Source organism: Trichoplusia ni, chromosome 12 (genome assembly GCF_003590095.1).
Source record: "Trichoplusia ni isolate ovarian cell line Hi5 chromosome 12, tn1, whole genome shotgun sequence".
NCBI lineage: Eukaryota > Metazoa > Arthropoda > Insecta > Lepidoptera > Noctuidae > Trichoplusia > Trichoplusia ni.
Genome location: NC_039489.1, coordinates 1285502 through 1308170, shown reverse-complemented (window position 1 = coordinate 1308170; position 22669 = coordinate 1285502). Strand labels below are relative to the sequence as shown.

The following is a 22669-nucleotide window of genomic DNA, read 5'->3' as shown; positions in this document are numbered from 1 at the left end:
CTATCCGTGCAGTCTACGTTACAATTAGTTTATTATTTGCCGATGAGAAAAGCTAATCATTTCAAACCACGCCGAGGGGTTTGGGTGAAAGTTAGAACACAATCAGACATTCTCAGAGTAACCGGTTCGCTCATGCATGTTCTTCGCGATTCAAGTCTCATCTATACTACCTTTTTTCAGGTTGAAGCACTGATGACTTCAACCCACGCCGGGAGCATGACGTGGGGATATGTTCTACTCTTGCCGACTATAGGTACACCCTGAGCTCCTTAAACTGCCAGAGCCAGAGCCTACGCATCGCTCGCTCGCACGCTCTGCGCGAGAAAGGCCGGGCCGAATCCAACCTGCTCTTTCTATATTTTAAAGTGATTTACACGTTCCTTTCTCCGTTTTCCTGGTATCTTGACAAGGACTCTGTAAAGGACCCCTTACCTAAATAAGGACCACTTTACTAGAATATTCCAATCTTCTATAACATTAATATAAATTCTCATAATTAAGTAAACTGCTGAGTCACAAAAACAAATCAACAATGCTATCGATATCATTAGTAGCTGATAGCTACCAATATATTAGGGTTTATTATATAGCATATCTAGTTCTTCAATAACTTTATCATAGCTCTTTCTGAATATAATTTAGCCCAGCACTGACCCATGAATAGTACAAATTCCAAAACTTTCATGGAGCGCCATCTTGTTTTAACTGACTTCTAGACAAAATTTTCCTTTTCCGAAATGCATACCAGCAATGCTATGGCTATGGGTAAATTAAATGTTTTCACATAACAAATTGATCGTGCTCATCAATTTTTTTTTGTTCTAAGTGGGAATCGAACTCCCAGCTCTTTTAAAGCAGTCAAGACTTACTTATTGTCCAGCAGGTTAGCAATACTATGATCCTTAATAAGAATTATAATTTAGTATACAAGAAAAGGAACTCAAATTGATACTGGTGGTATCCATGTTAGTTATGCATATTATTATATTCAATTAATTGATAAGATTGCATTGTTTGTGTATCAATTACAAAAATAGTATAAGGACTGTAGTTATCAATTGGAAGGCCATCTCAAAATACTTGATAATACCTAAGGGTCGTTGATGGAGTTTCCTGCAGCATTTTAAATAGAGGAAGCCCACTATATGGCTGGCCTATTGGTCTAGTGGTTACCAACCCGTGTTGTTATACAAGAGGTCGTGGGTTCTATTCTCACTCAGGACAAATGTTTATGTGATGAGCACGATATTTAGTTCTGTGTCTAATATGTGTGTGTGTTTAGAAAAACATAAGTATGTTTATCAATTGTCTAGTACTCGTAATACAAGCTTTGCTTAGTTTAAGACTAATTTGGCTGTGGCTACGGCGGAGGTGTGAGTCAGTGCGGTGTCTTAGTGGAAAAACAGTTTTTTCAGTGTTTTCATATATACAGTATCGTATGTTACCTGTGAAGATTAAAAAATGGTGGAGTTACCCTAAATATAAGGAATAGCAACCAGCACCTGTAGTATGAGCGCTTGAAGCATAACTGTTGCTAGTAGACAAGAGAAGGCGCATTACTACATGGCGTCTCAACTAAATCGATTTCTGTATGTCTCTTAATTTGAGTCTGAAGGAAATACCCCAAAATTAACAGATAATCAACTGTCTAGGTGCTATTTCACTCTATGATACGAAGTCCAACTCAAGGTTAGCGTGCATGAATCAATATGCCCAATTATGCCACTAAAACTTCGGCCAGTTTCTCAATAATGGTCATAATAACCTTTATCACACCCACTTAAGGTTGGTTTTGCAATGCAGCATACTGATAAACGTATGAGACGCAGTGTATCTGTGCCGTTTTTGTTTGTTATGGTAATATCGCCCTGAATGAAGTCAAGGTCAAATCAATGATGGTAAACAGTGATTATTATCGACACGCACACTACGTTACTCTTAAAGAGGTCTTATGCCCACATGAGCAAAAAGGCAAGGGACGACTTTGGAATAAAAACTTAAACGCACGTATGTAAATAACACATTTTTTTTGACAAGAGACTTTGACTGGCCATTAACACGGTTCAATTGGGAATGTAACTTATCTACAGGACCCGCTTGTTTGACAATTCGCTTGCACCCAAGTGAATTGGCTTGAGTATAACTAGAAAAAGGGAGAGAAGCTTTTTTCATAGCCTAAAAAAAAACAAACTGGGGACCTCTGGACCTCTGACCTCTGGAAAGCATGCACTAACGTGTCCCGTGTCATTTTCGAATTAACTCCAAATGGATGGTATTCGTAGATTTTGTTCTATAAACTTACATAAATTTACATCTACAGCGATGTTGCCGAATCAGGGTAGTACCTACTGGTAACTTCATCTGTTGAATAAGCTTATGCTCCCTTATTTCGTTGGTCATTCTAATATTTCTACAAAATGCATTTACGCTAAATGCCTTTAATACAAGAAGCGATTACCCTATATGACGAAAGCCTTAATGCTAATATTAATGTAGTACAGGATAACAATTACAAGTTGATTGTAATAAAGATTTCCCATTATGTAAAATCTTTATAAAATAACAATTTATTTAAAAAGTAACATGAACACAATTACGCCTAAAGGAACATAAAATTAATTATTCACTGTTTTTAATTCTTCTTCTTCTTCTCAGTTTTTTTGGGAGTTTTCGTGGTCAGATTTTTGATAATCCTTCTTATAATGTATAGTATGACCAGGATGACTGCCAAGAGGTCCAGGAATAGGCGTTGGTAGAGGGGCACGTTCAGGGCTGGTGAGCGAAGGTGTAGGGCACCACGGGTCTTCACCACGTGTTCCACCCAGTGCACCAACTCCTTGCCTGGTGGGACCAGTCGGTCGTGGTAGATTATGGACAGCTCAGTCACTTTCTTCTTGTAGCTGGAAATGTAATAAAAATAACATTGATTTTAGGATTATCTAGAAAAATAAACATTATGATACCCAACAAGTACTGGCTAAGCTAAAACTAGGTAGTCACTCAATTTAGACTGGAAAAATAGAGTAAAAAAAAAGACTTGTAATTAAATTCAATGTTCAATGACTAAATGTAATAATATGATAAGCAAAATCACTTACATATCATCAGACAGCATAGATTTGATAGCTGGTCTTAAGGTCTCAGGTAAGTCGTAACTAAGTGGCACTCTGATGGCATATCCATTTTTCACCGCTTTTTCTGCATTCGTAAACTGATCGAAGTATACTGGGATTGTTATGACTGGTACACCAAAGTGGATAGCTTCAATTGATGATAGCAGACCACCGTGTGTTATGAAGAACTTGAGGTTTGGATGAGCTGAAAATTTATCAAAATACCAATTAGCATGTTGGTTAATGAATCAAAATTAAAATCTTAAAGTTCGAATGTCGTATAATTACTCAGAGCAAAGGTTAATGTTTGGAATAAGAAATATGATAGAAATAATTAATCAGCAGATTTATTTTTCTGATTCCCAAAATGACATTCCTTTAAAGGTTAACTCAGTTCCCACTTACCTAAAATGCTAGCTTGAGGTGCCCATTGTAAAATGTGTAAGTTGCTCGGTAGATCAGTCAAATCTTCCTCGAATTTCCATAAAACTGTCTCTTTGAGTTCCCCAAATGTCTTCACAAGGCCCCTGACTAAACTCTGTGGTAAGTGTTTGCTTTTGAAGAATGATCCCATACTGAAGTAAATGACGCCATGCTTAGCGTTGTCCATTAGGTCTTGCAATTTCTGTAAATATCAAAAGGATTTTTTTTAATGATTGTACGTTATTGAGCTTTTCTTAGATACGAATAACTGGTTAAATTTCAAGTGTTAAGAGCTTCCAGAATATAATTGTAATAGCTATCGAGGAGATATAGGCAAAAATATCCTTTAACCTATTTCGTTGTGCCAATATTTTCTTTCTGATAAATTAGTCTTACTGAATTAAAAAAATCTAGCTAAGATAACATTCTTTGCAGCGAGTCTTACCGAGTATAAAAAAATCAGTACAAGTACAGGAGCCATACCTTCGGCAATGGTGTCACAGGATCGGGTATATGTATTCCACCGACGTACTTGAAGTTCTGTGGAGTGCTTGGCCTATGTTTCACAGCATTGTGTTCGTTCCCAAAGACAAGGGATGCGTTGTAAATGACATTTTCGTAGTTTGGAAGAGTTCTGCCACGTTGAGCTAATAGTGGGGTAAATATTTCTTCGTATATTTTCTTTTCCTCTGGAAGAGTGATGAATCTGTAATTTTAATTGAAATGGTGTATCCTGGTGTGTCCTGGAGCCAATTGTAAATACATTCTCTTCTATGATTACTTTAGGGGTTACATCGAAAGAGAGTATAAAGCAGTATTCTTTCTGTAAAGCAGTTATACTGGCAAAGTGGATAAATAATCAACATGTAGAATATGTGTTAAGAATTTTAATCTTAAAAAGAGATTCTTTACGCATTCACGGGTTAACTCCGCGAGAAGAGACCTAGTCCTTTTTAAAGAAGTACAAGAAGAAACAGGGCCTAGGGCCAGGGGCTTTGATGACGACCTAAACTGTTGTGGATTATGTACCAGGGTCCATCCAGCCCTACTCTATAGGATATGGACAGCACAAAGTTGATCTTCAACATAAGCGATTAACGGGAATAAGAATTTTCGTAATAGATACGAAAAGATTACAATTGAAAAATGTTTCTTGATTATTAAAATGCGAGACAGTAAACATGTTTTCAGTTAATACATACGTTTTTAGTGCCTTGTACTTGATCCTGGCCCAAAGCTGTTCGACTCTTTGTAAGAATGAGAAAGGTGCTATCGTTGTAGTTAAATAGTCAGGGTCATAAGCAGGATTCTTTCCTTCATCAATCAGCCTTAAAACATGCCAATGGGCGCCCATAGAATAGTACCATACATATGGACAGTCGTAGACAACCGATAACCTGTTGAAAAAAAAAGTAATTAATTTTTAAAATTTAGAAAACAACCAAAATGGCTTAAAGTGGGAATCTTTACGAGCTCTCCACGTCAAAAAGAATGTAAGAAAGATTACTTAATTAACTATGTGTAAGAGATCAAAAATCCAACTTTCGAAAATCAATATTTTAGATTGAAAAATAAATTGGATGACACATTACATCTATTAGCATATTATTATCTAGGTACTGAATGAAGTATGGGGTCACGCACAACCACGAAAATAAGGCTTGCAATTGGCTTCAGCCAGTACCTAACCGATATGCCCATATCATTTTTCGTGTTTGTTATTCGTTTTTAAGTACTGCTTTTTTCTCACTGATCTTTTGATCTCTCACTTTAATATCTTTAGTGAAAATCTTTCGCGCACATTTAAGCGCCCTTAAAAATAAAATAAGGCGGTGACAGAATGGAGGCCAAGACAAGGCAAAAGAAGCGTCGGTCGTCCGGGAGCAAGATGGGTCGATGACATTATAAAGGTCTCGGGTCGAGTCTGGATGAGGCTAGCACAGGACCGTAGAAATTGGCACGAGAAAGGGGAGGCCTATGCCCAGCAGTGGGAAGATAAAGGCTGTGGATGATGATGATGATGATGAGGAAAAATAAAATTCGAGGAAGAATATTCTATATTGATATTTTAACTCACCCTGCAGACACTTCAGACTCCATCAAGTCAGCTAAGACGAGGTCGAAGCGTTGACTCGTATCTTGTAAGAATTTTGTAAAGTTTTCGTTTGTAAACGTCTGTCTGGAGTTTTCTTTGAAAAAGGTTTGAATATACAGGACGTCGGTGTCTTGAACATTATTTTCCAACATAAAAGATAACATAAGGCTTTCGTCCTCTGAAAAAGTTGAAATAAAATTATTATTCTCTGCTGTATATTTCCTAAATAGTTATTTTAGGAGAATTTAGAAATTCACGTCAATATGGTGTATAACTTGTTTAATTGATTTATTGTTATCTTCTTCCAATAGTACAGTTATGTGCAAATAGAGATTAGGTAAATAGTGTATTTGACGAAAAAAAAAATCCGTCAGACTGAATTTCAAAAAATGATGGATACGTATTTTTTATTTTGTATTTTCAAAAAGTTCATGGGATACAGTGATTTAAAGTCTCGTGTGATGTCATTTACCAGTACACTTTTTACTAGTGAGTGATGTTACCACTTTCATACATTTCATCTTAATTTTAAGTGCATTTTTCGTATTGCTGTCATAAAATATAAAATACTAATACAATATTTTTGGGAAATCTGTCTGATGGACTAAACTTAATTTTTTATGTATTTTTCTTCTGAATACTTACTCGCTACTAATTCTTTATTGCTGCTAATATCGACTTGTTTTAAGGAGGGTCGCACGTCTTTCATCGGATACACAGTAACGAATGTCACCTGTAATTAAAAAAGGACTTAGATGAGTTGCCTAAAACAAATAGAAAGGAAAGCGGAATAGCAGCCAGTGTCCGTATAATGTGTTTTAAGCAGAACTATTGCTAGTGGAAGCGAGAAGGCGCATTATAACAGGAGCTTTATTAGTTTGACATGTCTATCTGTGCGTCTGTGGCATCACAGTTCTCGAACGGGTTGAGCGATTTCATTTTTTTTTTCGTATTGAAGTTGTGTGAAATGTTTGATATGTTTGATACAATATAGTAAAAGTGGAGTCCTTTAAGAGTTGTAAGAGGTAAATGTATGTACTGTCTAAAGAGGCATCAGAATACACCTATATAATACATCATCCTCTGTGAAAAAATTAACCACGAAAAACACACCTTCATGCGATACAACTTGGTAACTCACGAACAGAAAACGGACTCTTAGTTATGGGGTCCCGTATAAATCTTTGAGTACGGCACTTTAAAATCTAAAAGACTCAACCACTTTGACAAACAAGAGTAACCAATGTCAAAGTAACAATTTTAGGCTAATTTAATGTAGGGAATAAGAATTGGTCTATTTATTCAACACTTGCATGACTGTCCAATTTTTCTAAATAGATTTGGGGTAACATGATAACGGCTTTTAGATAGTAAATGTCATATGATATAAAGGTTAACCAAATTTGAACTTTTTATATGAAGATATATCGGCTCCCCCAACGAGTACCTAATATCGCAATAAAAAAAACAACAGGAAAAATGAAAATAAAACAAGTTTATAATCACTTCCTTACCTGCAGATTAGATTGACCAAAAACGATGGTTGATAATTAAAAAGTAGGTATTTTGTTATACTATTGTCACGAAAAAAGAGACATTATACAAAACATTATACTAGAAACACACTAGATATACTAGAAATAACCTATTACGGATTTTTTACGAGGAAGCAGTAGTTAATCACATTCCCCTTGATATTTAAATAGAATACGTTGTTACGTTGTTACATATTTTAATCATAGCATTCAGTGATTAAGTTTTATCCTACCAATATTATAAATGCGAAAGTTGTATGCTACTGCGTGAAAGAGGAACAAACGTCATGAAACGTCCATTGTTTGTTCCGCTTTCACGCAAAAGCTACTGAATGGATTTAGACGTAACTTACTATAACCGGCATCAACACACTGGATATTTTTATCTAAATTTTATGGCCTATGGGATCATTTTCGAACTGTAGTGGAAGAGCCCATGGGCAGCTAGTAAAACATTAATTTTGTCTCAACAGAAAGGCGAGTGGAAGTTCTATTACAAATTAAGTTTGTGTGTTATTTTTAAATCTTTTGGCTTTTAATTGACTTTAAAAAGGAGTAGGTTCTCAATTCAGTCGGTATTTTATTTTAATGTATGTATACGGATAAATCCGATATTTATTAGTTTTTAAATTTAAATTATTTATCTGCCTTGCTAATTTTTGAATTGATGTTTTTCGATTTTATTCTCGTTTTCCATACGATTATTGCTCACAGAGTGTCTTAAATAATTTAGATACTACACATTAATTATTTTTTAATAACGAAAACGGTCCTCGCCGTGGTTCGAACCTGCTACCACGTGCATTAAAGGCCACCCATTGAACTTGACCACCGCAACATATGAGATGAAATTATGATTATTGGTTAAGGCGTTAGATAAGACAGAAACGACTTTGGAATCTTAAAATAACTATAAACACTACGGTAGACGACAGACAAACATGGACAATAAAAACAATAAGTTAGTAAAAAATTATAATAGTTACCTCATGTCCGGCGTCCAATAAATGTCTGACTATTCCTTGTCCTAGCATGCCAACACTCCGAACCGGCAAAGGGAAATATACTAAAATTTTCAACGACTCCACTCCACAAAGGAGTGTTAAACCAAAAAGTATTAATAACTTCATTTTGTTATTATTTTGTCACTGCTTGGTACGCGTCTGTCTAACGCTGTGTTACAAGGGCGACAGAGGCGCATATGTTGTTGACCGTTTTGTCTGTGTGAGTGTCGTGTACACAACTATATATATGATGTATGTATTACGTGATTTTGATTTAATCGACTTGTTGTCTGCATTTGGTGTTATCACTTGTATCTATTATGACTAGGCTTATTATGTAAAGTTTAGGGCATAGGCTAGACTGTTTGTCAATATTTTGTGTCTTTATTTTTTTTCCTTATATTGTAGTTTAATTCGGATTAATTGAAATGGTTATTTAGCGAAAATGATTAAAGCGGACATTTGTAAATGCAAATAGTTTATTATAGTATTTTGCATTTAAAATCTTTATTTTGGTGTTCCTTTTTTGGTAGCAGAATTTATTGAAGATTTACTTTATAAAATACTAAATTGAATTATATGAAAATAATTGATAAATTTTCGAGCTTCAAAGAGTAGATTTACGAGTGTAAATGAAATAGTTTTTTTTTACAATACGTCTCCCGCACTAAGGAATTTATTTCTTGTGTAGCGGGGGGTTTCGCAAAGACGCACAAAGACTCAGAACAAGCATTTGTGGATTACACAAATACTGGCGACACAATGCGCACAGTGGACACTTCGTGCAGTTGAAAAAACAGTGTAAGTATAGGAAACATTTAAATACCATCCAGGAATTAAACATATGATAACTTGGTTTTTGCACTAGAAGCATTTCGGTACATAAAAACTCCGGAAGTGTTTTTACTTACGAAAACAATATATTCAACAAAAACAGATTTCTAAATACGTTTATTAAATCAAAATGATGAGTGGAAGGTAATCTTGTCAGAATGTTTGTCGTATTGTGGGATTGCGTGATCAAACGACGTTTTTTTGTTTAATTTTTTCCTCATTACAAATGGCGCATAATTAACTTGTGTTTGTGTTTTTCTTAATTCATGTAAAACTGTTCTTACCCTTCTTAACACAAATAAAAATATTTATACAATGACTAATCAAATATACAATATCAAAACAAGATCACATGCTTTTTAAAACTTGTCAATTTTACCAAGATAACTCTTTAATTCTGCAATGTCATGATATTACAATTAGTTACTAACAGTTAATATTTCCGTTATCTTTAGGTATGATGTGTTAAAATATTGTTGCGGTTAATATTGTTGTGTTAGTGTGTAGGAGAAGTTCACTATTAAGGTATTTTGCATTTAAAATCTTTATTTTGGTGTTCCTTTTTTGGTAGCAGAATTTATTGAAGATTTACTTTATTAAATTGAATTATATGAAAATAATTGATAAATTTTCTAAGCTGTTAAATCGCAGTGTATTTTCTAAAAATTCAAACCAATGAATTAGTTTTCCGCTTAAGTTTAGCTTGGCTTTTCTGTCTCAGCTAAATATACAGCTGATAGTAAAATAGGTAGTGTTAGAGCTGGTGATCAAAGGTTGGTTCAATCCAAATAACTGTCCACGTGTCACGGAGTCCAACCAGCAGGTAATTTGTTCAGTGCCACTGGATAATCATGGTGTATCCTGGACAGTTCAACGTGACACGCACAGACCCTTCCCGAATCGGTAGCCACTTAGAACAAGCCTTTGCAGTAGGTGTCCAGGTCATATCGATTCCACTCCTTGTGCTGGCCTCAGCGAAAAGACTATTCAAAGTATTTAGTTATTTACCTCATGACCAGCTTCTAACAACACCAAGGCCAAGTATACTGTGTCTCTTGGATGTCGGACCAAAGTCAACTAGTAACCTCATCTTCATCACCTACTGGACTGTAGTTCACATTATGGGAAGGCCAACAGATTTTCAGACACGAGAATTCAAGTCACATGCGCAACGCCAACCAATGCTCCACAACAGTAAAATTATCATATGCTGTTATGAGTTAAAGTTTTATGGTTCAAGAATCCTTTTATCCTACTTCCCACTATTCCTTCTAATATTGTAAACGCGAAAGTTTGTATGTATGGATGTTTGTTCCTCTTTCATGCAAAAACCTCTAAACAGATTTCGACAAAACTCAGTACACAGATATTATATATCTATAACCAGGATTAACACATGAGATACTTTTATCCCAATTTTCCACTTTTATCAGACGGCATACTTTTTATCCCATTTTTTGTTTCTGTGTGTTCATTTTCGATTTTGTAGCAAGCGAGCCCGCGAGCTATAGCTAGTAAACATTTTACATTATCTAATTCTTATCCACAAACAATGGTACGAAATATCAAAATTATCAAGTAGCCAGATGGGGTATTTTTAATAAGTTATCATTTATTGTCTGTATTTTGTATAATTTCAGTACACCGGTGACTATTTATAATGTAATTTGATAAAATGATTAAATTTGATAAAAAAAAATCAACACATTTTCAAAATTAGACCTTATTCCTATATGAGTAGGTGATATTTATGTTAATTTACTGAGTGAGGTTAACTGTACTGTGTTTTTGTAGACGTAGGTGTCTGCTAAGCCAAGGCTGTCGATAGATAAGTTAGTAGGCATTACAAATAAATATTATTTTTCAAATATTAAATCTGATTGTGATTATCGTGTTGCTTGTTTGAAAATAAACGTTATGTCACACATTAAATCGAAGGAAATCATTTATTCATTCTATTTTTTGTAGTACATGTATATTATGTATAAACTGTAATTCTTTGTAAAATATAAACGCTTTCGAAAAGACTACGGCTGGGATTCGAATCGACGATCTCTGAGTTGACAGTCCAAAAGTAAATACCATATAATTAATAACACTTGTCACACACCAAACTCACCAGGAGGGTGACTTGTCCTTGTAATTGGGAGTGAAAAAAAAATCGTTTATTGCTAGATTTTTTTTACATTATTGGTTATGCCCTAGATCCCACACTAGGATTCCCTGTGTTGTAGGACCTAGGCTCCGCAATCCGTTTTAAAATAAAAATAAAAACTTAATTCTAGAACTTGAAACTTAAACAAACTGAGTGTGTGTGTAAAAACCGCTGGGCATATATTTATTTTTGTAAATAAACTCTATTAGCCAAATATGAAAGCCGAAGCCGTTGCCTTAGCCCCCCTTACAACCCTTTTCTATTTAAAAGTAGCTTAAGTCCTTTAGAATATCTGTTACTATATGTGTACAAAATTGTATTATAATCAGTTCATTACTTTTGGTGTGAAAACGTGACAGACAAAGATACGTTCGCATTTAGCTATTAAGTAATCTGTGGTATGATTGCGAATAAAAATTACGTTAGGAATTTGTGACAAGAACACCACAACAAAAGCAACAGTTACCCCGTAAACCGGTGCTTAACTGTGATCAATTTACGAGTATATTGTTTTAAATTTTTTTAACAATAATATTTCTACATATAAATCTAAATATCTTGTACTATTTCGCTAACCTGTTATTCGGTACTACAATGACACATGATTACAAAAAAATGCCGAGTCAGGAGATAAGAAAAATAAAACGAATGATAAACGTTATCTTACCCATTAGTCATAATACGTACATATTATGGAAAGTTATATAACATTTCCGGTGCTTTATTAGATAGTAAAAGAAATAACAGTGCGTGTTATAGTCAACACCTCAAGACGTAAGGCCGCGACGACTTCACTTGGCTATGGTGGGCATGCACACCCAATTAGGAACAAATGGATGATATGGATTGGCTGCTCTTTAGTTATTTTGGAAACAGTGAAAACCTCAATGGCATGCATTGTAATTTCAATGCTCTCTTGTACTGAGCGAATGTTGCATGTTGTGTAACTGTTGTTTTTCTTAACAGCACGATCTAAACAAGCTGCACCATGGTTTGGCGGTGCAGGATCGAGAAGCGTGTAGCTGAGGTCAGGACACTCATTGCCGTTTTTTTGCGTTAGGTTAGTATAACTCGAGTAAGCCCGATTTACAGAGCTTATTGACTTTGATGAGCAAAAGGTGTGGGCTTCGGCAAGCCGTATACGACTTTATAAGAATCGGAATTGGGTGGACTGATTCCAACTGTTTCAAGGGACCAAAGATACGTTGCAAATCTATTTTGTCATTATACATGTTTATTTATTTCTTTTTTAACAATTACCAGTAGGTTGTAAAATGTTTTTTCCATCTGCAATACATATTCAAGGCATATTTTTATGTATTATACTTGGCTTTCAAATGACATTTATGTTTTTGATAGGATAACATTTAGAGAGACAATGATTATTTTCATTAACTCTTGTACTTATTACTTTATTTAATAAAGGAGTTTAAAATTAATTATTCACTATTCTTAATTCTTTTTCTTCTTGTCAGTTTTCTTCGAAGTTTTTCTGGTCAGATTGTTGATAATTCTTTTTATTATGTATAGTATTATCAGGATGACTGCTAGGAGGTCCAGGAACAGGCGTTGGTAGAGGGGGACGTTCAGGGCTGGTGAGCGAAGGTGTAGGGCACCACGGGTCCGCACCACGTGTTCCACCCAATGTACCATCTCTTTGCCTGGCGGGACTAGTCGGTCGTGGTAGATAGTGGATAGCTCAGTGATTCTCTTTTTGTAGCTGAAAATGTATAAAATTATCATTCAGCTTAAGTTGTCTAAAACCCAATTGTGTGACTATTACTTAGAGGACAAGAGAAATAAATAACACACTTAAGCTATAGATATCGAACTATAACTATTACTAGTATTCTTTTCTTTTCATTTGGTACCATGAGTAATAATAAATTTTGATACAACTTTCAAGAAAGAATCGGAACGGGAATACGCTCAATGATAAGATAGCTTCTATTGAACAGCAAAGACTAGCGGCACATACTCGTTAGCCAGACATAAAACAAAGAAATACTAGGTATAAAGCAAAATCACTTACGTATTATCAGTCAGCATGGATTTGATAGCTGGTCTTAAGGTCTCAGGTAAGTCGTAACTAAGTGGCACTCTGATGGCATATCCATTTTCTACCGCTTTCCGTACATTCGTGAACTGGTCAAAGTATACTGGGATGGCTATTACTGGTACACCGAAGTGAATAGCTTCAATGGATGATAGCAGACCACCATGGGTTATGAAGAACTTGAGGTTTTTATGAGCTGAAATTTTACAAAGATTCCGATTAGCATGTATCCTTAAGTTTGGATCCTCTGTTATTACATAGAGTAAAGGTGGTGGTGTATAAAGATACGTTCAATATAAGGACTATGAGAGACAGTAGATTTTTTCCGCCGATTCTCAAAATAACATTCATTTTGGAAATCAGCGGAAGATTTACTTTGAAGTTTAACCCAGTTTCCACCTACCTAAAATACTCGATTGGGGTGCCCATTGTAAAATGTGTAAGTTGCTCGGTAGATCAGGCAAATCTTCCTCGAATTTCCATAAAACTGTCTCTTTGAGTTCCCCAAATGTCTTCACAAGGCCCCTTACTAAACTCTTTGGTAGGTGTTTGCTTTTGAAGAATGATCCCATACTGAAGTAAATGACGCCGTGCTTAGCGTTGTCCATTAGGTCTTGCAGTTTCTGTAAATATGAAAAGGGCCTTTTTAATGAATCATTTGCGATGAATAGAATGCCATAGTCATTTAGATCTAATTATTAAAAAAATCTTATAAAAATGGCCTGTCTAAATTAAAAACATCTAGTTAAGGTTAAATTAAACGGCAAGGTTAGCCGAGTGGTTGAGGTCACCACGCTAAAACCACTGCACGCATCGTGTTGTGGTTTCGATCCCCGCGTAGGACAAGTATTCGTGTGATCCACAAATGCTTGTTCTGAGTCTGGGTGTGATTGTGCATGAGAATTATATGTTTGTGAAACCCCCCGCGACACAAGGATTAAATTCCTTGGTGCGGGGGTAGTATTAAAAAAAATTGTTTACTACAAGTCCTTCTGTGAACCAAAAACACATTTTACCTTTTTCTTATGTACTGGAACTTTACCTTTGGCAATGGCGTCACAGGGTCAGGTATATGCATACCACCAATGTACTTGAAGTTCTGTGGAGTGCTTGGCCTAAGTTTCACAGCATTGTGTTCATTTCCAAAAATAATAGAAGCATTATAAATGACATCCTCGTAGTTTGGAAGGGTTCTGCCACGTTGAGCAACTAGTGGGGTGAAGATTTCTTCGTACATTTTCTTTTCGTCTGGTAGAGTAATGAATCTGTAATTTTAATTGAATTAAAATGTAAACTAAATATGTTCTTTATTAAAGAGTTATTTCGTTGCAAGAACCCCGTTCTTTTTAAGGATGACACGGGGATGTTGGAAATTTTCAGTTTGATCATATTCGACGCTACAAGAACCACAAATGTGTTTTGTCATAATCAACGTAGGGTCATGTTTTATTATTAAGAAGATAGAGACTAAGAACGAACATAAGATTTTGTTAGATATATTATTATGTTTATATGTTTATTCATATATGAACTGGTCTTATATTATCCCATCATTTTTAATAGCCTCTTAAAATCAACAACAACGATTACAGGAAAAATAATGTTACTAATAGGGCCCAAAAGACTACAGTTGTATAAAAAATATGAGCCAATAGAAATATCAGACCATACATACGTTTTTAGTGCCATGTACTTGATTCTGGCCCAAAGCTGTTCCACTCTTTCTAAGAATGAGAAAGGTACTACATTTGTGGTTAAATAATCAGGATCATAGGCAGGATTCCTTCCTTCGTCAATCAGCCTTAAAACATTCCAGTGGGCGCCCATAGAATAGAACCATACCAATGGACAATCGTATACGACCGATAACCTGTGAAAAAAGAAGTAGTCAGTATTAAAATCGGGAAAACCAGTATGAAATGCCATGAGGTTAGCTCATGAAGGTTCAGATAAAATTGGATTTACGGGTTCAGTGATCTTGATGCATGCCAAAATGGTCGTACGTATAAGAATTCTTTAAAATCATTGTGAACTTCTTTCAGTAAATAGCTGAATTTAGAACAAATAACAATACCTCTTATTGAAATCTATTTCGTCTAAAAACCATCAGCTTAGGCAAACGAAAACTATTTTATGTTTCCTAACTATTTAAGCTTACATTTATTCTGTTTTAATCTCCCACGTCACATCGTTAGTTAAATCTACTTTCGTAATTATACCTAAAGCACTTGATAATAAAATTCAAATTAGAAAATTTTATTTTGACATTTCAACTTACCCAGCACATACTTCAGACTCAAAAAGGTCTGAGAAAACGAGATCGAAGCGTTGACTAGTATCTTGTAAGAATTTCGTGAAGTTTTTGTTCGTGAACGTTTGTCTGGTATTTTCTTTCGCAAACTCTTGAATATGAAGTACGTCGTTGTCTTGAACGTTGTTTTCCAACATATGAGATATGGATAGACTGTCGTCCTCTAAAAAAGTTTCAATCAAACCATCAGTCTGGATTGTTAATTTAAGAAACATTGGCACAGTATCAATTTGACTGTTTATAGTTATATGCACTTTCTTATTGAACCAAGTACTATACATATACCACTGACAAACGGTGAAGGAAAACAGGTGTGTAAAATTTAATTACTTATAGATTTTATTTCCTTCTAGTAGTACATAAATATAGGGCGATAAAATTCAATTTATTTTATTGTCTCTTTTTATACTTACTCGCTAACATTTCTTCATTACCGCTTATATCGACTTGTTTTAAAGTCGGTGGCATATTTTTCAATGGATACACAGTAACGTATGTCACCTGTAATTAAAAACAAAACACAGATAAAGTAAAATCAATAAAAAAAATAGCAATCAGTGCGCGTTTGAAGCAGAACTGTTGCTAGAGCAAACGAGAAGGCGCTCTACAATTCGCGTTGCGGCGTTTCGCTTCCGCAATGGCGAAACTTCTGCCCAATGTTTCTCTCATCATCTTTCAAGTTGAATCTAAAAGAAAAACACCAGGATAATTCTAGTCAGCAGACTAACACTCTTAGACTCTATGATACGAAGTCACAGCGAGAATCGGGGTCAAACGCTTCGTAAACATCAATTTGTTTAACTATACAAGTGGCTTAACAATAGTCTCTATAACCTTTATTACAAGGACTAAAGGTTGATTTTAGCCTGCCAACTAACCTACGTGGCGACGCAAAATAGAGTTTGTTTGTTATGGTTATTTAGCCTTGAATTAAGTCAAGGTGAAGCGGGTTATAGGGACAGTCATTTACTACAGGCATACTAGGTTACTTCTAAAGACGTCTTATTGCTATAGTAGTGACAGTCCTGTGGGTTTAGATAAAGATACATTGCATTAGAATAGAAAATAGTAGCGGATTATGGGAATGACATTTCTCATCGACAAGCGACGTGATATTTATTACAATAAAAAGCAGAAGGTCATAGGTCAGTTACACTGATTCCGTCTTCTATCACCAGGTTGTGTCTCGCTAACTGTGATAGTTAGACAGTTGACATTTTGACAGGCAATGTAAGTTTATATTGCCACTACCGCAAAAATTTCTTAATAACAGAATCGAGTTAATATTTTATGAGGCATACAACAAACATTTAATCCCGTTTTCAAAACCCTCTGTTCATGTGCATCTCGCACAAGGTGGTTTTAAGTTATGTTACCAACTTATAAAATTACGTAAGTTTTTATACATATACAAATAGACTGTAATAACAACAATTTAAATAATCTCGTATACTGATGTCAGCTGCAGTACAATCAGGTATGCAAATACTTTGGGTATAAAACTTGTTATTTATGGAGTGTTGTCCTTATTTTGAGGACTGATAAAACGTACAGTATTGATCGATGAAAGAAAACACTCATTGTCCTCCAATTTTTTGCGGACGGGAAATATTTTTTGAGTCCTCCCAATTGAGTAGCCACTTTGGGTTGAGCAGACGGGAGTTTCAGACTTTTACTGACTAAAATCCAGCGTCGTTCTTTATTTTGACATTGAAGCACCACTTTCGCACAATCCCGCTAGGCCGGCAAGCATCAGCCTTTATGGGGATACGTTAGATTAGTCCCCTCAAAGAGAGGCCTCAACGACAATGTCGTTTCATATTATCACCTGGGATCAGTTTAGCCCATGTTGAGTTCGTAGGTGAAGAATTTTCTGTACCCTGGAAAAGCCAAACCGAATTCTAGGACATGCTTGTCAAAATTATACCCAGCTAGGGACACAAATAGACATTCTAAACCGACACTTATCATAGTCTTCTATCGTTCTTGTATAAGGATGAGAGTTTCATGCAAGCTAAACCAGGATAGACCTAAATTATTCCACATTTTTTTTCTTAAGTTTTTCTTAAGAGCACTAAACAACTGATCAACATGGATTAATATTCCTGAAATACAAACAGTTGTGACATGAATTCAACCATTATACAAAAAAAGATTGTGCTATACAAAAAAGTTTTGTGCTGTTTTCGAATTGAACTTACGACCACCGCTATAAAATAAAATATCAAAATATCTTATGTAGCCAAAACAATCGTAATTTAAACAATCAAAACCATACGCTCTGGCGTCTATTTTAATTTTATCAAGAATGGGTTATCTCGTTGTGCCATAACTAGTTTCTTCAAGTACATCATCATCATCATCATCTCAGCCTATCGCCGTCCACTGCTGAACTGCATATCTATATAGGTTAATATTAAAATGAATCCCTTTGTCCCTTGGTCACGCTTGGCATCGCGCTTGAAGGGCTGGATCGATTACGCTATTTTTTTTGTAGCTATTTATTTTTGTGAAAAGAAGGTTCTTAATTATGAAAGAAAAAAAATGGTAATAAATAGTCCTGAATTTTGTTACGTAAGTGATTTTTGGATCCATCTCCTCCCCCAATAATATAAAGGCACCGGGAACGGGAGCAACGTATTCACGCGGATGATACCGCGGGGCACAGCTAGTTATCAATATAAGTTACACAACCACAAACACAGGTTTATAGTAAACAAAACACTTTACGGAATGTTTATTTATAAATGCATAATGGTATCTTGTTTGGACATTAATTATATCAATTTGCATACTTCTCACGTATCTCTTGAGTAACTTGTAGTAAACTGCAAAAAAAAAACTGTGTATAATTGAGCGAATCAACCTTCATTAGGACATTTTACAAAAAAAAAGTAATTGGTTCATTAGGTAGATTTCAACAAAAGTGTTGGATTTCGGGGTATCCTACCACCGGAGCTACTACGACCTACGTTTACCGATTTTTCATCATTATCATCATCAGCCCCTATTCTTCCAATGCCGAACATAGTTATCCCAAATTGCTCATCATCGAGACCTATCTTCGGTTGCTCGTAATCAGCACCTGCCAGCCATCTTGCACAGATCCTCACTCCTCCGTGCCTAAGGACTACTAATTCTTAGTCCCCACTTAAAGACACGTCTGCTTCTTCAATTTTGATATTTTCGTGTTTTTGTTTTACGGTATTTTTACTGTCAGCCTATCTTGTTGCTGGGTAATCACTGTCTTCTTTAAAGAGTGTTGTAAATTCTCATGCACCGAAACAGTTTAAAACAAACATTTTGGTATCTAATTTTATCAGCTTTAGTCTTAGTTTAATACAACACTGTATATATGGCTCAGATGATGTTATTATCTCTAGATAATTATTAGTCTAAAAATAAAAGAGCAAGGTATCAAAACGCAGGTAAAAGATTCCGTACCACTATTTATAGTTACGGCTAACATTTTTTTTGATGTAGAGCCTTTTAAGTTTTTCTATTCTTCCATTTAGAATTTGTTGTTATAGCTTGTCTAAAAACACGAGATTCGTAACTTTGACTGACGAACAGACGGATGAAAAACGGGCTCTTAGTAATACGGTCCTGTTTAGAGATTTGAGCATAGAAATCTTAAAAACAAGACTCTAAAACCTCAACCACTTTGACATTGAAGAGTAGCAAACAACAAGTTTAGACCAATTTAGTGTTAGGGGGCCGAGAATTGGCCTATTTATCACTTGAGTGATCGTCCAATCACTAGCCCCTCTTTCAAAATGAATTTGGGTATCATGATAACAGCCTTAGGCAAAAAAGTCATAAAATATGTAGGTCAACAAAGGTGAAACTTTTTATCTAAAGAGATATAAGTGTGGATAAAGGTAATAAGTATTTGAATGAGATAATTTAATTTTTGGAGGTTAGTTTTTTTGTTATGTAAGGCAATTAAAACATTTTGGTGTATCGGTTGCATAGCAAGCTTTTACTTAGGCATAATTTTTATTGAACCCTTTGTGATCGCTTGGTATATCGGATTCAAAGTTAAATACGACTGAATTTAATAAAAATAAGCTAGACTTTCTTCTAACATTATCATTAATGCTGTGTAATAGGTATTAAAAACTTGTACCTAGTAATTCCCGTACGAAGGAATCGGCTTTAATCATCTAGCTGGCGCAGTTACGGATTGGCGTTTTTCGATGCTATTTCTTTTATCCGCGTTTTCCATGCGTGATAATTTCTTTATTAAACTACTCCCACACTAAGGAATTTAATACTTGTGTTGCGGTGAGTTTCACGAAGAAGAAGAACAAGAGCAATAAGAAAAAATCGTGGAACATACAAACGATTGTGATAAGCGGGGTTCGAACCCGCGACACGTAACGTACAGTGGCGTGTCTTTAATATTACAGAAACTACATTTTTTTTGGCAACTATAGCATCCCTTCGTTCCAGGGGCAGCACCAGCTACCATGTGCATAAAAAAACACAAATTAATTGTTTGATGCTAGAAAAAAATATGTTCAAAAAAACAAGTTGATACCAGCCAACCTGATTGAAACGTTAAAAACGAAGAAATAATCTCTGTATAAAACTTAGTCTGCAACCACAGTGTGTTTTTAAGTAGACAGTTACTGGTGATTTTTTACGACCTATATCCATAAATAATAATTTATTAATGTAATTTTATACAATTGGAAGTGTGAATCAGCGTTGTGCCGTGGTGTTGGTTATCATTTCTTCTCTACATAAAAAGTTTTAGGGAGCAGTGAAGGATGGGCAAATCAGGCTGACAATTAGATCTAGATATCAGTCAGAAGCATTTAAATTGGAATCTTTGAATAAGTATATAACTAGACTATACACCAGACAGACAGGACGAATAGTAATAATCATTAATAAAAATATTTACCTCATGCCCGGCGTCCAATAAATGCCTTACTACTCCATTTCCCAGCATGCTTACACTTCTTACCGGCAAAGGATAATATACAAGCACCTTCAACGACTCCACTCCACAAAGGAGTGTTAAACCAAAAAGTATTAATAACTTCATTTTGTTTCTCGTTACTGCATGGAGATGCAATACGCGTCTGTCCCCGACTGTGATATAAGGTCGACAGAGGCGCATACACTGAAGATACTAGTTTGTCTGTGTGGGTGTATACTATTAACTATAAATATGTATAACTAGCTGTTGCCCGCGACTTTGTCTGCGTGATTTTCAAGATGTGAAAAACTATGAAGTTTAATAATAACGATCATCGCAATAATGTAACGCAATATTGAAAAACATACATTACAAACGTATTTTAAGCTTGCTTTGTTTATTTGGTGGGTTATGATTTTCGAGCACGTCTGTACTTTGGCCCGCCCTACAAAAATTATTATTGTTCTATGACCAAAGAGGTAAACCGGAACCATATTACTGAGGACCCGGTGTCTGTTCGTCTGTCTATCACCTGGCTGTTTCTCAGGAACGGTGATACTATAGCCAGACAGTTGTAATTTTCACACACGATGTTTTCTGACGATATAAAGAAGATGTCAAATTATTTCGGTGGACGGAACTGGTGAAGTGAGTAAATGTGGATTTTTATATAGTGTTATAAGATATGAGCTTTGCGAAATTGCGCCCAGATATGGGTAACATATGGAATATGGATAAACGGTTGCCTGAAAGACGATCTTTGATTGTCCTCTTAATATTAAAACTGATCTTCCTAACAAACATTTGGAATATTACAAAAAAAAAAGTTAAATGTGTTATCTTGGCACCCTGGCGTTCTGATCATGATTTGCCTTTAAATAGCTGATAAGTAAATAGCGTGATAATCTATACTTCTATACTAATATATAAAGCTGAAGAGTTTGTTTGTTTGAACGCGCTAATCTCAGGAACTACTGGTTCAAATTGAAAAAATCTTTTTGTATTGAATAGACCATTGATCGAGGAAGGCTTTAGGCTATAAACCATCACGCTGCGTCTAATAGGAGCGAAGATACAATGGAAAATGTGAAAAAAACAGGGCAGGTATAAATCATAACTTATATCTTCTATCCACGTGGACGAAGTCGCGGGCAACAGCTAGTAAAAAATATAAAAAGCGCATTTTTTAAAATTGAGAGTGAAAGAATTCTAAAGTAAGGGTGTGGAATTTGTGATGTTAAGACTAAGGAAAATATGAACATAAAAGTGACTTCATGTATGAGTTCCATTTACTGTACCAATTTACGAAAAAACTTAGGTATTTTATTCGTTAACCTACGTTAGGGTCATTGTAGTAATTTTAGTACATCAATAAGAATAAAAATAATTTAAGTTCCTTTGTTTCAAGAATGTACCGATTACGAAGTAACAATTGCATCAAAAAATAATCATGAATGTATTGATGTTTATGTTTCTTTTATTTTAGGCTTATTTTAGACTTGAAAGAGAATAAAATGGATAATTTTGTGAAATTGATTTATTTTCGAAATATTATACTATTCCTCTGCCAAAAGTCTTAAGATAAATAGCGTGATGTTTTTCATGTAAATTGATGACCGTACTGCCCATTACTAAATAGGGTGAAAATACACCTCTTAATTATTTATTACACGATGTTATGGGTGGGCCCAAAAATTTAAAACGTTACTGCTCATGCCCACCGCATAGTAGCATTATGCTTTTTGTATATATTTTGTATCAAGCGATTGACAATGTTCATGCAAAATTTGAATGAAATATATTCAGCAGTTTAAGTTTATGAGATAATTTGATATTTGTTTATAGATATAAAAAGCTTCTGCTCACCCCCTGTAATGAATAGCGAGATAATAAGTAAAAAGTATGTTGACCGGACCTCTTGTTGATATTCTCTGAAAATTTGAATCAAATCTATCCAGTACTTTCCGAGATCTTTCCGGACATACATACAGACAAACAGACTAAAATTCTAAAAATCATATTTGCGGCTTCGGAATCGTTTGTAGACCACCCTACAATTAAAAAATCTTTAAAAAAAATATTCAGCGTACAGTTTTCACTTTTCTACAATTTTATTATATGTATAGATGTATGTATGTATTACGCGATTTTGATTAAATGAGCTTGTCTGAGTGTTTGCATCTGATATTATCACTTGTTCGTATCTCTAAAAA

At 35.1% G+C, this 22669-nt stretch overlaps 2 protein-coding genes across 3 annotated transcripts; both read right to left on the bottom strand.

Annotated features, from left to right (window-relative positions):
• Positions 1-2615: 2615 nt before the first annotated feature.
• LOC113499654 (UDP-glucuronosyltransferase 2B10-like) lies at positions 2616-20614 on the bottom strand. Of its 2 annotated transcripts, XM_026880194.1 has the most exons (9): positions 20561-20614; positions 8153-8274; positions 6277-6364; positions 5614-5809; positions 4739-4933; positions 4020-4242; positions 3519-3738; positions 3099-3318; positions 2616-2900 (listed from the first exon to the last, which is right to left on the bottom strand). In XM_026880194.1, exons 1-9 carry the CDS (start codon positions 20580-20582, stop codon positions 2633-2635), a joined length of 1554 nt encoding a protein of 517 aa, XP_026735995.1. In that variant the 5' UTR covers positions 20583-20614; the 3' UTR covers positions 2616-2632. The 2 variants fall into 2 exon arrangements, with proteins under 2 accessions (XP_026735995.1, XP_026735996.1); XM_026880195.1 differs by lacking the exon at positions 20561-20614 and having other exon boundaries at positions 8153-8388.
• LOC113499656 (UDP-glucuronosyltransferase 2B10-like) lies at positions 12372-20684 on the bottom strand. Its single transcript, XM_026880196.1, has 8 exons — positions 20439-20684; positions 15940-16027; positions 15494-15689; positions 14891-15085; positions 14258-14480; positions 13619-13838; positions 13192-13411; positions 12372-12879 (listed from the first exon to the last, which is right to left on the bottom strand). The coding sequence occupies exons 1-8, from the start codon at positions 20655-20657 to the stop codon at positions 12612-12614; spliced, it is 1629 nt and encodes a 542-aa protein (XP_026735997.1). The 5' UTR covers positions 20658-20684; the 3' UTR covers positions 12372-12611.
• Positions 20685-22669: the final 1985 nt, after the last annotated feature.

Bases quoted from the DNA above. Each gene is read 5' to 3' on its own strand.
- LOC113499654 (XM_026880194.1), bottom strand. From the start codon at position 20,582: ATGAAGTTATTAATACTTTTTG. The intron at 3,319-3,518 runs GTAAGTGGGAAC...ATAAATTTTCAG, and splicing joins ACCTCAAGCTAGCATTTTAG to CTCATCCAAACCTCAAGTTC. The intron at 2,901-3,098 runs GTAAGTGATTTT...TTACATTTCCAG, and splicing joins TCTATGCTGTCTGATGATAT to CTACAAGAAGAAAGTGACTG.
- LOC113499656 (XM_026880196.1), bottom strand. From the start codon at position 20,657: ATGCGCCTCTGTCGACCTTATATCACAGTCGGGGACAGACGCGTATTG. The intron at 14,481-14,890 runs GTATGTATGGTC...TTAAAATTACAG, and splicing joins AAGTACATGGCACTAAAAAC to ATTCATTACTCTACCAGACG. The intron at 13,839-14,257 runs GTAAAGTTCCAG...TCATATTTACAG, and splicing joins CTGTGACGCCATTGCCAAAG to AAACTGCAAGACCTAATGGA.